Source organism: Rosa rugosa, chromosome 7, assembly GCF_958449725.1.
Source record: "Rosa rugosa chromosome 7, drRosRugo1.1, whole genome shotgun sequence".
Classification (NCBI taxonomy): Eukaryota; Viridiplantae; Streptophyta; class Magnoliopsida; order Rosales; family Rosaceae; genus Rosa; species Rosa rugosa.
In genome coordinates this window covers 30942723-30956510 of record NC_084826.1, presented here as the reverse complement: position 1 = coordinate 30956510, position 13788 = coordinate 30942723, and the positions used below count along the sequence as shown (strand labels likewise).

General features: G+C 38.8%; 1 protein-coding gene across 2 annotated transcripts; it reads left to right on the top strand.

The window, feature by feature from the left end:
- The first annotated feature begins 5818 nt into the window (after positions 1-5818).
- Positions 5819-10307, top strand: LOC133719926 (uncharacterized). Of its 2 annotated transcripts, none has more exons than XR_009851562.1 (5): positions 5819-6343; positions 6432-6550; positions 7247-8273; positions 9001-9063; positions 9409-10307. XR_009851562.1 is itself a non-coding variant. In XM_062146120.1 (5 exons), exons 3-5 carry the CDS (start codon positions 7260-7262, stop codon positions 9718-9720), a joined length of 462 nt encoding a protein of 153 aa, XP_062002104.1. In that variant the 5' UTR covers positions 5819-6343; positions 6432-6550; positions 7247-7259; the 3' UTR covers positions 9721-10307. The 2 variants fall into 2 exon arrangements, 1 of the variants encoding a protein (XP_062002104.1); XM_062146120.1 differs by having other exon boundaries at positions 7247-7346.
- Positions 10308-13788: the final 3481 nt, after the last annotated feature.

Sequence of the window (13788 nt, the reverse complement as noted above, 5' to 3'; positions counted from 1 at the left end):
AACTAAAAATTAGAACAAAGGCAAGCATAAATAATACTACTATATGCAAAACACAAAGTAAAATGGGACATGAAAAATGCAAAACACGAAGAGACATGAAAAATGGGATGAAGCCTCGAATGCGAGAGCGGATCCAAATGGTTCGCAACCTTACCAACCTTTGCGGCCACTTGAAATGATCTATAGAGTCTTGGAGGAAGCTTTTGGGAAGGTCTCTTCAGTAGGGAACGTTGGCAATAAGGATGCAGTTTTAGGTGAACTTAACCACTTTTCTAAAAGTCGTGTTCATATTTATCTTTGTCATAGAGGTATTAATGAATTAAATAGAGGTATTAATGAATTAAATAGGGAGTCATAAGCATCATCTTGATTGTGACATGATATGTGGTGTTATACCACAATTTGGCTCAGTAAGGATATGTGCTCAATCATGTGGCTTATCAGCCGTGAAACAATAACAATGATGTTTCAGTGTCTTGTTTAATAACTTTTATTGGTCGTCGGTCTGAGGGTGATAATTTGAGCTGCGGCAAAGTGTGGGGCCTTAAAACTTGAAAAAATGCTCCCAACAGTGGTTAATGAAGATGCAGTCTTGGCAACTAATTATGGTGCGAGGCATCTCGTAAAGACGAAAGATTTCAAGGGTAATGAATTCCGCAATTTGCATTGTTATGTATGGATGAGTTGACAGGATCCGCCCCGGATTTGACCATGAAATCCGAAGTGGCCCTACAAGGCCCACCTTAAGGGTAAATCTGCCAAATATTTGGCAGAATCTATCCTAAAAATGGACTACCCAAACTTGTGATAACATGCTCGTACCCAGTCACAAACTGTGACTCAAAAAAAGGGCTGAGTGGAGGTGGGTCGTAGACGAATAAGTATAGCTGCGTGCAAAATTATATAACCCCAAGTAGAAATAGGGAGATTGGTGCACATTACCAATGTCCTCACGATCATTAGAAGTCTTTTATTGATGGCTTCTGCAAGATCATTTTAGGTGTGTATATGGGGAACCAGATGCTCAACATCTATCCCAATGGACGTGCAATAATCATCGAAAATTTTTGATGTAAACTTTCTAGCATTATCAAGACAAATTGACGTAATAGGATGATTCAGGTGGTGATCAGCTCGTAGACGAATAATTTGTGCTAAGAGTTCAGCATAAGCAGGGTTTGTGTGAACAAGAGCGTGACATGTGACCAGCATGTCAACGTATCAACCAACACCATCGAAATAGTCCGCAAGTTGGTTGAATAGGTCCACAAATAATCCCTTGGGTTTTGTGTAAAAATAGAATGGTATCCTTGCGTAGGATGGTCTCGGTCCTAAGTTCCCTAAGGAACAGGCTTTGCAAAAATGAATATATATAGGTCGTAGAAGCAACCGATGAGCATTTCGGTTGGACCATGGCGCCACAATTGGCATTAGAAGGAAGTGATGACATCACCATTGGCATCAAAAGATGTAGGAAGCCGCAAGGGGATGGAGGCGGTGCTGATGGTGGACGGCGACGACAAGGTGTGCGGTGGCAGTCTTAGTTCCTCCTTGGTTCATCTTTTGATTCTAGCTTCTTGTAGCTCAAAAAGAAAAGATGTCGTGTGAAGTTTTTACTCTTTAGTAGACGGATCATCATATCACGGCCAGGATGTCCTAATTGGTCATGCCACAACCAATTTATGTCTGAATGGATCATCATAGCACTATTACCACTGACCATTTATCGAGCATTGAGTCGATCAAGAATGGATTTTCGTGGGGGAGGTGGACACCTCGTTCCTCCTACTCACTAAAGGTTATGGACTACCATAAGATTTTGGTGTTTTGGGAGATCTCTCATAGCGGATGTTGAAGATTTCCTTTGGGTGATTGGCTCGCGCAAAGCGCTTTCTTGCCCTATGGGACATGTTATTGATGGGGCACCGCCATCGATAGTGTTGATGTAGCACATTGATTTGATGTTAGCAATCACTGGTGTTGGTTGGCGGACTTTGAACTGGTCTAATTTTCCCTCGCAGTGGAGTGTCTCAATCGTGGTTTTCAGGGCGTTGCAGTTGTTGGTGTTATGACCACTATCTTCATGGTATTTGCACCATTTCACGGTGTCTCTTAGTTTTCCTACCCTTGGAAACTTTCTTGGCGGTGGTGGAGGAATTTGGTCCTTACACTTATCATAAATTTCTTCGTAGGAAGCGGTGAGGACTGTGAACACTGCATACCGCTGGGAGGAATTCGTGTGCTTGTTACTGCGATTGTCATTATGGGAAGACTGATTACCCTTTCAGAGGTATTATTAGTCTTTCTAGCGTTTCTCCTGATAGTTGCTTTGCTGCCACCCCCTTTTCTTATCATTTTGAGGTGTAGCGGTGGATTTGTTAGTGGCTTCTTACTGAGAGGAAGAAGGTTGACTTGCCTTGGTGGGGTGTTGTAGTGGCGGTGGTGTTTCTCCGTATGTCTTATATTCTGCCTATGCGTGGAGAACCGCCTCATCCATGACATGGTCATATGCCACATTTGGGCAATTGTAATTGAGGTGATAATGGAATGGCCCCTTCAGAAGCCCTTGCTTGAAGGCTGCCAGTGCCATCGTTTTGTCAAGGTCGCAACATCGAGGCGCAGAGGCTCTCCACCTTATGACAAATGTCTTCAAGGATTCATCAACGCCTTGTTTAACGTTTAATAGCTGGCTTTATTGTGGTATCCTGCTGCCATGAGGATGAATCATGATAAGAAATTGTTTGACAACGCGGTGAACAAATCCATTGAACCGGGTGGATACTCAAAGAACCAACTCATTGCCTCTCTGTCCAGCGTTTCGCTGAATAGGTGATATAGAGTGGTGTTGTTGAATCCCTTGTTATTGGTTACCTTCTTGAATGTGTCCATATGGGCAAAGAAGTCTATGAGGCCGTTGTACTAAGCAATCATTGGCGTTTTTGCATACGCTGGCCTGACGGCTTGTATGATTCTAACAGTGAACGGTCCTAGCCGTGTTGCGAAGAGTGGGTTTGGGATTGGCGCCGGGGTGCCCGCTTCTGCCCTGAGTAACATTTCTTCCATCTGCTGCATTCTCTGAAGGATCAAGCGGTGGCATCAGCGACGGGCCTTTTCTGGAGATTCCATGGAACCTGGTCTTGGTGTTGTCTGTGGTTCGGCGGGATTCCTAATGTTCTTGCTCGTCCTGTGCTGAGGTTGGCGCACGGTTGTGACTCCACTTCCTGCTCCATCATTGGTTGTGGCGGGGGAGGTGGGCCTAGTGCCGCTAACTCAGGTGGATTTAGGGGGATGCTCATTTGTATAACCGGCGTTGGTCCTACCCTTATCCCCGTGTTCAAACTGAGTCTCGCACTCCATGAATTCTCTCTCCAAGCTGGGTTAGTGTTTGCCTCCAGCGCCCTTTTCAGATTGTCAAATTTTGAGATCAACGTGGGCACTTGTTTTTGGGCTTCCGCCTTCTCTCTTCTTTCTTGCTCTCACTCTCTATTTTCCTTGTGAAGATCCGCTACTGCTAACTCTAGCTTAGCGGCAAGGTCTTGTCCCACCGACGTGCGGCTACTGCCGGGTAGGTTCTCCACCATTGATTGGGTGTGTGGGATTGGTGAAGTGTTTTGGGGTTCACCGCCGGCGTTAGCTGGTGTGTTGAATAGTGCCCGGTTGACGGCAACCGTGAAATCGATGATTTGGGGGTTAGCGGATTGATTCGCTTGCTCATCAGCGATTTCCCCGCTACCGTTAGTCATTGTAGGTTTTGGGGGGATGACATTTTTGTTCGAAGGTTCCGACAGACGGCGCCAATGTTAATGTCTAAGATTCAGCAGTAGCTAAACCTTTGTTAACACTGGTCCTAGCTCAGACAGTTACTGGAGGGATTGTAACGCTAGCGTCACCTGTCAAGTAAAATACAAAGGGCTCTGATGCTTAAGTCAGTCAGTGTATTTATGTTGACAGCATAACGTTAGGTAAGTAATAAATGCGTAGTTAATGAGGAGAGAGGAGTAGACCTTTTAGGGATGAGGGAGAGACTAATCTCTTCCTTGCCTTTGATGTGGGACTGATATGCATCAGTTCTCATATTCTGCTAGTGCAGCAAGGTGATGTTGGCGCAGCGCGTCAGTGGAGGTCTAGGGTTGAGCCAGAGCTTAGGTGATGGCCCGTGTGGCGATGTTTCCATAAGTAACCGCCTTAGTGATGCTAGTGCCTCTAACGGCAGTATGAGCGTGGCTCATTGTAGCTAATTATGTCATAGACAAATGCTCATGTAAGTGCAGGGTGAACCTCAATAGTGAATGATTCAAAAGATGGGCTTTCAATGGAAATATTTGCTGTCTTAACATCATGAAGATGCAACTCCTTAATGCATTTGCAAGAACTTGAGATCCACTTGCAGAAGCTCTCATCTATTCTAACATTACTCAAAGATAAGATTTGGAGAGTGGAGGAAGTCAAGGACGGAATTGTAAGAGCTGTATCCAAGGTCCACGGCTATAGACCTCCAAGATTCAAAAACAAACACGCAAGCACTACTACAATTAATACTGACCAATAACAACCCCACTTTTATTCATGGCTTTTCTGTGGCTTTTCCCCAATGCCCACGAATAAGCTTTGCCTTAGGCAATAGCAACGTTACAGCCACGTGTAGCAGGGTCAATGCGCTGTAGATGGGTTGCTTTGGCCCAAATAGACACGCACACGCTTACCTATCATATGTGACTTATAGTCAGCTCTGACTTGGTGGGTCCCAAATAATACTAAGTATACTAGTAATACTCACGGTTGTCTTCTATTGGTGTCTTTATTAACAAAAATATTATAAAAAAAATATTTGCTGAAAAATGAATTAAAAGATATTAAAATATTCCCACAATTTCCTTTATTAATGAATACAACAGTAATTTCTTGAAATACATTCCCATACTAACAACAATACACCAGCAAATTTATACTCCTCTAAATACCAAGTTCTATTATATAGTTTCCGACTTCAATTTCTACAGAAGCTCCAACAGCAGCGGTACTTCGTAAAATCTTGTATGCGCAGTATGATCCAAACAAAAGTTGTTAGTAAATGTGAAATGAAAATCACAAATGAAAAGGTGTGAGATGATCCAATTGCATCACATGATAGCTTAGCACAATGTTGCCTACGATGGTAGTATGGAATAAACAACCATTATAAGACGCATTAACAAATAGGAAGATTTACCTTCTTTAGTGTCCAACATATTCTTGTCTCTTTTTGTTCTTCATTTCCTGAAGTTCATTCTGAGGATGTTCCAATTTACCAGATCAGCATCAACTTGAAAATTAACCTCAAGTTAAAAACTAAGCACATTGTAAAACCTTAACTCGCACAATCTTATGATACTCACGAAAACATTAAACTTGGTACTAATAGAACATAACAATATGGCTCAAAAATTATTCTTGATTTATCTTATATAAAAAGGTTAACAGTATGCATATAACATTAGCTACAAAAAAAGGTTGCTAATTGTATGCACACAGGAGTAGATATGAGACATATCAGCAAGCTAGAGGCATGTTGACATGTTGGACTTGTGTTACGAATATGGCTTTACAATTCACAATTGTTGGTGTACGAAATTTTTCTCTCTTGTGTACAATTCAGAACCATCGACCTGCACCACACCAGCAGTCTTAACATAGGAAAATATGATGGAGCTCAAAATTAGCAAAATAAGAGACCGTGTGATAATAATAAAGATAAATAATATACAAAACTAAGATAGGGTGAAAGAATGTGCTATGGACTTTGGCTAGATTGTGCAAGAGGTTGACTATGACATGTGCTCACTACAAGAAAAGTAGTCTACCACAACATCACAATAACAACATGCTCTAAATGTTCGTTGTTACTTACAGTATTCGACAACGAGCAAATAATGTGCGTTGTAGTAAATCATTTAATACCACACGCGTCATTTGCACGTTGTTAATTTGGTTATCAACAATCTACTTTGTGTGTTGTTATCTGCAAGTTGTCAATTAAGTTATCAACAAGCAGGTGTGCACGTTGTTGAAAATTTTTCAGAATGACAACATGTGGCGAACGCTGTCAAAACTTTGAGATAAAAAAAAAAAAATTGGTGAGGGGAGCTGTCCGTTTTATTCTAAATTTTAGGAGAAATTTGAAATTTGGTTGACCTACCTTTTACAAAGCCACTAAACGCCCTAGTCGAAGCCAAAACTCATTTCCCGCCACCAAAAGCTCTCGCCTCAGTCGACGGTGACCTTCATAATGTTCGACGGGCTCGGAGCCACCTAGTCGTTTCAGACTTCAAGCAGTCCTTCCCTCCCGCCATCAACTCGTCTCCAGGTACCAATCGCTCTTCATTCTCAGTTTTCAATTTCAAATTCTCTCAAAAGCTCAGATCTCTCTCTCTCTCTCTCTCTCTCACTCGCAGCGTCTCTCAGCTCAGCTCAGCTTCTCTGTCTTTGGTTCCCTTCTGAAGCTCAAGCTCAAGCTCTTTCTCAAGATCAGCTCCCTTCGATTCCTGCAATGCTTCTCCGATTCTGATTACAGGTACTTTTTTTTGACTTATTGTTCGTTCATGGTAGTGTTTGGTTCGAAAATTTTCGGAAATTCCACATAGCCATATACTCAATTGAATGGGAAATTGAGTATATGGCTTTGTGGAATTGAATGGGCAATTGAGTATATGGCTTTGTGGAATTGAATGGGCTTCTCTTATTGTATCTGCAATTGATTAAGAAAGTTTAGTTAGCTGCAATCTATGACTAGTTTTCTGCATTTTGAGAAAATAGGTAGAGTAGAATAGCACGGAATTTTGACATTTATAGTTCTGCAAATTGTTTAGTTTCAAAAATATATGAGGCAAATTGGAATAGGCTAAGTTTAGTGTGAGAATTTGCCTTTAGCTTCTCCTTTCGATTCAATTCATTGTTTAGTGAGGACTGCAATTTCTGCTTGTAGGGTCAAGAGGGGGAAGAACACGGTGGCTTTAACAAAGTAGCATTTTAATCTTTCATTGATTCTTAAAAGCCAGAAGAATTAAACATGAAGTTGAAACTGGACATGAATTTAGCTAACCGAAACCATAACTTGGACCTAGGCTGCAATTGCATTACCTGCACCACTTTGCTATAATGACTAAATCTGTTTTGGTTTCTCACCCGGCTCATGCTTCTTGGTATATCTTAATATCTTAAGATTAGTTACTCTTGATTTGTCATTCCTTCCTTTGATCTTCATCCGCAGGTGTGGTCCTTGAATGATTATAGCTCCAAAATATATAGAATTGTCACAGAAATATCACGATATTATATTCTTGAAGCTTGATCGTGACCAAGAAAATAAGGTTTGTCATCTGTCATGTTGAAATTTTCTTTGACATCATTATTTTTGTCAGGTGCCAGTGCTCTTATCTTATGTTTATTTTGATTATTGTTAGCAGCCATTTGTCTCAGTGCTATTTGTCTACTACAGTCTACTGAACAATCTAATGCTCTTGAGTTGATTAATTTGTTTTTTCCTTCCGAGCTTCATTCTTTTCTCAGTGTAGGTACTCATTCACTGCACTTTTTTTTTATCCTGTTTTTCATCTATGATGAGATTTTTTTATAGTCTACATATATCGACTTATTATCCTTTTTTTTTTCTCTTTTCATTCGTGCAATTTTACAATCCATTTTATTTCTTTATCAAAAGCAACCAAAGTGCCATACACTACAACAAGTAAATAAAGATACAATAAATCCCACAGCAAACTGCTGATACTATCTAGCAAAGGCGATCAGACTATCATTCCAATTAAACTGTCAAGGCTTTTTCTAAATTCCGTCAGTTTATCTTGAGTTTCTCCTTCCTCATTTTTCAGTGATTCTGATGTATTAATGAAAGATTGTTTGCATTTATCTCCCTTTGCAACATTTATGAAAAAACAAGGCATCTGGTTTTCTTGACACATATGGTATCACATCTCACTTCTCACTTGTATGGGCGTAAATGTTATAATGGGAGTTATGTCTCATGCTCGTTTAGGATGAGAGTTTAGAATTTTATAATCAATAAAATAAGTGAGGCAAAACTTGCAAAGGATCTCTGAATTGAGGTAAGCATCTCTTGGATTAAACCTTCTGTCTCAACCTTCTGTGATGCCTTAAGTTGCCTGGTTGTGGATTTTCCTACCAAGAAACGTGCAATTGACAAGGTCAAGCCAGCAAATGTGAAATCTCAGATAGAATGGGACAACTTTGTGAAATACAAACTTGGTCCTGAGTTTCGGGTAAATTTCTCCTTCTATTAAATGCTTTTTGGACACATGGTATTGCATCATTCATGATCTGTTACAGAACTTCTATTAAGAGGCCACTCAGGAGGTACAAATCTGCTCTTGAAACTTGAATGCATTATTACTCTTCGGATTCTGAAACAAAACACAGAAACTGCCAATTATCTAGAACGATTCTATACCACCTCTTGCAATTGAATTCATTTGTACACTTCATCTCAAAAGCTCCTGTATTCTCGACTGCAAATAGCCATTGACATCTTCTGCTACATAATTGTGTATGACATTGTAGTTTACTATTAAAATATGACTTATATTGTTTAGGGGATCAAGTTATTGATCTGATAGTAGTTGGTACGTGGTATACAAAATTATGTATTAAACATGAGTGGGCGGAATAGTCTGGTATTCGATATGCCTTCATACCATCTTCAAGTTTTTTTTTTTCCTTTTTTTTTTTATGGGATATCATCTTCAAGTTGGAAATGTGAAACTACTGTGTTTTTGAGTTAAAATAAAAAAAAACGAGTTCTGGTATGCGATGAGTTGTTCAGTTGCAAGACTTACTGCATATGACTATAGGTATTACTTTACTTGTGGACCTGTGGTCATGTTGTGAACTACGAATTAAGATAGATCTGATATGCAGTTTCTGGCTTGTGCTTAACAAATCCATTGGGAATGAAGAAGCATAATCTAATGTGTCTTGAACTAAATTCAGGGACCTTCTCAACAGAACATAAACTTAGAGAAAATGATAAATGCACATGCAACTACTTCTCAGGTATGTAATCTCTGCTATAATTGGTAAGATTTATGAATTTTAGGTGAAACAAAATTCACCTATTGTCATGCTATAACAAGAGAGGAATTTCTGCATTGAGGTTCCTGGACAACAATCATTAGTCATTACAGTCTAATTATCATTTTAGAGTAGGGCTATGCTTTGAAGAATAAAATAGAATTGCTCTTGGTAAGCAACTAGGTACTGTACGGTACATGTTCAGTTTTAAGTTTTATCCTCTTAATCTACTGATACAATAGCTATTACTTCCAGAAACTGTGTGAGCAATATTACAGTTAGATGTTTAAACCAATATTTCTCTCTCTTAATTTCTTATATTTGTAGTCACAACAATCAAGTAGACCAATCAATGCTCCAAGCAATGATCTTGAAAATAGAAGATGTGCACTTTTGAATTGGAACAATTATGAAGAAGATGAAGTGGTGGCTGAAGGGAAGATCTCTTCAACAAATCCAAGTACAAAAGTTCATTGTGTGCCTCTTGGACGAGATTGTTGGAAGGTTTGGGTTGACGTGGTGTTTGATGAGTATCAGACTATGGAAGTGTATAGAGCAACCATGGATGCCAAACAACTTGGTGAAGCTGTAGGAAGCACTCTTGCATGGCCCAAAAGCTCCATTAAAATGCTCCCTTAGTAGTTGAAGTAGCAGGTACATTTTGCTTTACTAGAGAATTTATGTAGGTGAGGGAGTACCATGCATGTTTTGTCAATGCTGATGAACAAAGAATCCAGTACTTTGTCATGCTTGTTTTGTAAAGAACATATGTATAAGAGAATGTGGCACTCCTAATGAAATGTAAATTTTTCATACATGGTTAGTGTGTACTAATATTGGCATGTGAATGAGTTTAAGTAATGGTGAATGTTTAGAGGTACAGGAAAGCATAACCCAGCAAATTGGGTGCAATAGTATGTACTGAAATTTTATAACAACGTATCCATTAATATGACAACGTACCGTGTATGCTGTCTAAAATTTATGACAACGTGCAGAGAATGTTGTTAAAACTTACAACATGCGCTTGAAACGTTATCGAAAATTTATGACAACGTGCATAGCTCATTGTTGAATAATTACAACAACATGCTTCGCCTCTTTTCGACAACGTTCAAAGCTCGATGTTAAGGACTCGGGGACTTTTAATGACTTTGGCATCTACAACATGCGGCAAACGTTGTCAAAAGTTATTGACAACGTGAATTGCATGTTGTTAAATATGTTTTTTCTTGTAGTGGCTTGAATATATGTCAAACTATAAGTTAACAATAACCACGATTCTATCTAAACCAAACATAAGAGGAAATACTACATTTCGTAGATTACAATACATGACAAACTAAAAATATGTGAACTAGCTCCTCTTATGTGAGAGAAGGTAAACAATGTACTCAACATTTTAATTTTATCTTATAAGGCAAGAAATACGTTAGCACCATTGGATCTCCTTATTTTAATGTAAAATCAACGAACGAAATAACAACCTTACCATGAAATAGAGTTTCCAGAGAGTCATTATGCATCAGCCATCAGTTCACAGTTGATGAACCTCGTCAAAGCCCAAATGCAAGAGTTAGTCATCAAACTTGACTACATTGCCAAGAGCATAGCTTTTTAAATAGTTGCAATGTGTAGAACACTACAACACAAGGAGATGTCAGTAATAACATCCCGACAACATTCATTAAAATTTGGTAACAAAGAACTAAAAGCTTAGATGATGAAAGTGTCAAGGTCAGTGAAGAAAATGTCAGCAAATATCAATGCTCCAGTCAAGTCAACAACACCAACAGATAAGCAAAGTTTGTTAGAGTATTGAGCAAGTTGTTAGGTTGCTATGCAGGTTGGCTAGAGAAATATGATTTCCAGATTCTAGAATATATAAGGGGTTGTCTTCTTCCCCTTAATACACACAGAAACACATTGAAAAATTACCAGAGATTAATACCAATATTAGAGAACAGTTGCTCGTCTTCTTCTTTTACTTTGTTATTCTTCATCTTCTACCTTAGATCTTTGATATATATATATATATATATATATATATATATAAAATTCCAATAGAAAAAATAGAGCAGAAGAATGTATGAACCTAAAATGCAGAAATATTTAATGAATCAAATTGATACAAACTTTGATAAAATAATTGAATGTAAAATTGAATATAAACTAGTTCAGAATTCGAATCTGAGTTTAAAAATCTAAGCCCGAAATCAATGTCTAGCATGGTCGGAGCCACTTTCATATCATAGAGAAAAAATGATCAAACCCAAATCTAATAACAATTACTTTTGTATAAGGTATACACCAGAGAGAGAGAGACATCTGAGGGATGAAGAAGAAAGATCTCGCTAATTTAGGGAGATAGACGGCTCTCACTCCTCTCTCCAATCTATCTCGAACTCTTTCGATAGCTTTAATTGGGTCATGGGGCGGAGCGACAACGTCGGCTTGGCTTCTGCCATCGCCTAAACCAGACATGAATTGAGGATGAGGGTTTGGGTCTGCATTCCGCTTTAAGAAGAAAGAGATCGAATTGATGAACGAAAGAGAAAAGCCTCATCCTCGATCATATCGGTGCACTTTTTACCAAGCCACGTTCAGCAATAGTGGTAAAATAAATATTATGAAAAATTGTTTTGCCACTAACATTAGCGATAGTGGGAATATAAGGCACCAACAAAACGAAGGCCAAACCCCAATGGAAATTCTATAATCTCAGGTGAATGCCAAGTTGAACAACGAAATTCAAGCACTTCAACAGTACACCTTACTGCTACACGGATCCACGTGATCAGCCAAAAATTATCATCAGAGATGCCAGAAGAGAGAACCCCAATTAAGAGTAAAGTTTCAAATCTTTTTATTCCCATGATGATCCAAGAACCTATCTATAGAATTTAACAAGCTCAGTTGTGACTGCTTGTTTCCACCACCACCCACTACGCCAATAATGGCATCAGACAACATGATTCAGACAACTGCGAAATTTTTAACTGTCGTCTGATTATTTGGGACGACAGCAAGAGTAATTCTATTGTGTTTGATAGCATCAGACAATACTTCTTGTTGGGTAAGTGTGATGTTGTCCCCGTTTAGTAAAGTCACAACAGAATTAAACATTGCTGTTGTCCAACTGACTACTTTCAGACAAGAGTTATTGCTCTGATGTTGTGCCACTTGATTTCAGACAATGGTTGAAGATTGATGTTGTCTGATTAAAATTACTTAGACAACGGTTAATACATTGATATTGTGTGATTTGTATTCACACAATTCTTTGAATTTGATGTTGTCTGATTATTTTAGTTCAGACAATTGTTTTGGTTTGTCTGTTGTGTGACTTCATTTAAGACAATATGCTATAATTATAAGTTGTCTGATTGTTTTAAGTTCAGACAACTGTTTTATTGTGTATGTTGTATGAATATGTTTCAGACAATAAACTTTTATTTTATGTTGTCTAAGTGTAGGGGCGCGCTTCATTTATTCTGCCCTAGTTGACTTCAACAATAATACTTGGCCAAATTTCAATTTTCCCATTCGAGAAAACCCGCGCCCCCTCATCAGCTCTCGCACACTCTCTCTCTCTCTCAAAATCGCTCTCAGCTCTCTGTCTCTCTCTCTCTATCACCGCTCACACCTCTCACTCAGCCATCTCTCTCATTCAGTCCTCAACTCTCACTGTCTCGCGCTCTCTCACTGTCGAAGCTTTCAAGCCAATTCCCTCAATCCATCTCACTGGAGCTTTCAACTTGCATACTATTGCTATGGAGGTTCTTGAAGATAGACCGCTCCCTCTTTTGAGCTAGGTACGAATGGGTTTACAAGGTGTGTTAGGGTTTCGGGGTTCAATTGGAATTGGGGATTTGGTTTCGTATTGAAATCGATTTTTGGGTATTTGATTTTCTTGATTACTTGGATTTGGGGATTAGGGTAGTTTCGTATTGAAATCGGTTTTTGGGTATTTCATTTTCTGGATTACTTGGATTTGGGGATTGGGGATTTCATATACAAGGGAAATTGGGTACCCGGTTTGCTGTTAATTTTGATTTGGGGGTTTGCTGATATTTTTGTGAACTCTAGTTCCTTATATTCGCCAATCAAATGAAATTGTGTTTCTCAATTTGCATAGATTTCCTTTGCACGTTATTTTTCAAAGATGCATTCTTTCTTTGTTTTCCTTGTTTATTCAAAATCTTCTGCCATCATATTCCTTATTGATATTATATCTGGCCATCTGGCAATTGTTAAGCTTGTTTACTTTTTCCAAAACTTACAGTTGTTAAGCTTCCTTTCCATCTATAACTGGAGTGAGTCTGCCACATATTCAGAGCTTCTCAGTCAGGTATATTGTTCTATCTCTTAACTTATCATCTTATCTGATATACTTTTTCACTTGCTTATTGCCATTTTACAAAACTATAATGTCTAGTTGATCATCTAACTTCGTGATTATTAATCATTAAACAAGACAAACATTGATCATTGTGTCAATATTGGTTTGACCTTATGAGATATAATTCAAGAATCTGAAGACATTTTTTGAGATTTTGAACACGGTTACATTGGTGAAACTGTGATGCTAGCCTTGTGGATTTTTTCTCTGCCGTCTGTCATCCCAATACTGTTATTTCCCCTTCTTTCTAGTATACTTGTGGATGCTCCCCATTTACTTAATATACTTGTTGATGCTCCCATGTT

Bases quoted from the DNA above. Each gene is read 5' to 3' on its own strand.
- LOC133719926 (XM_062146120.1), top strand. From the start codon at position 7,260: ATGATTATAGCTCCAAAATATATAGAATTGTCACAGAAATATCACGAT. The intron at 7,347-9,000 runs GTTTGTCATCTG...AACTAAATTCAG, and splicing joins ATCGTGACCAAGAAAATAAG to GGACCTTCTCAACAGAACAT. The intron at 9,064-9,408 runs GTATGTAATCTC...TTATATTTGTAG, and splicing joins CACATGCAACTACTTCTCAG to TCACAACAATCAAGTAGACC.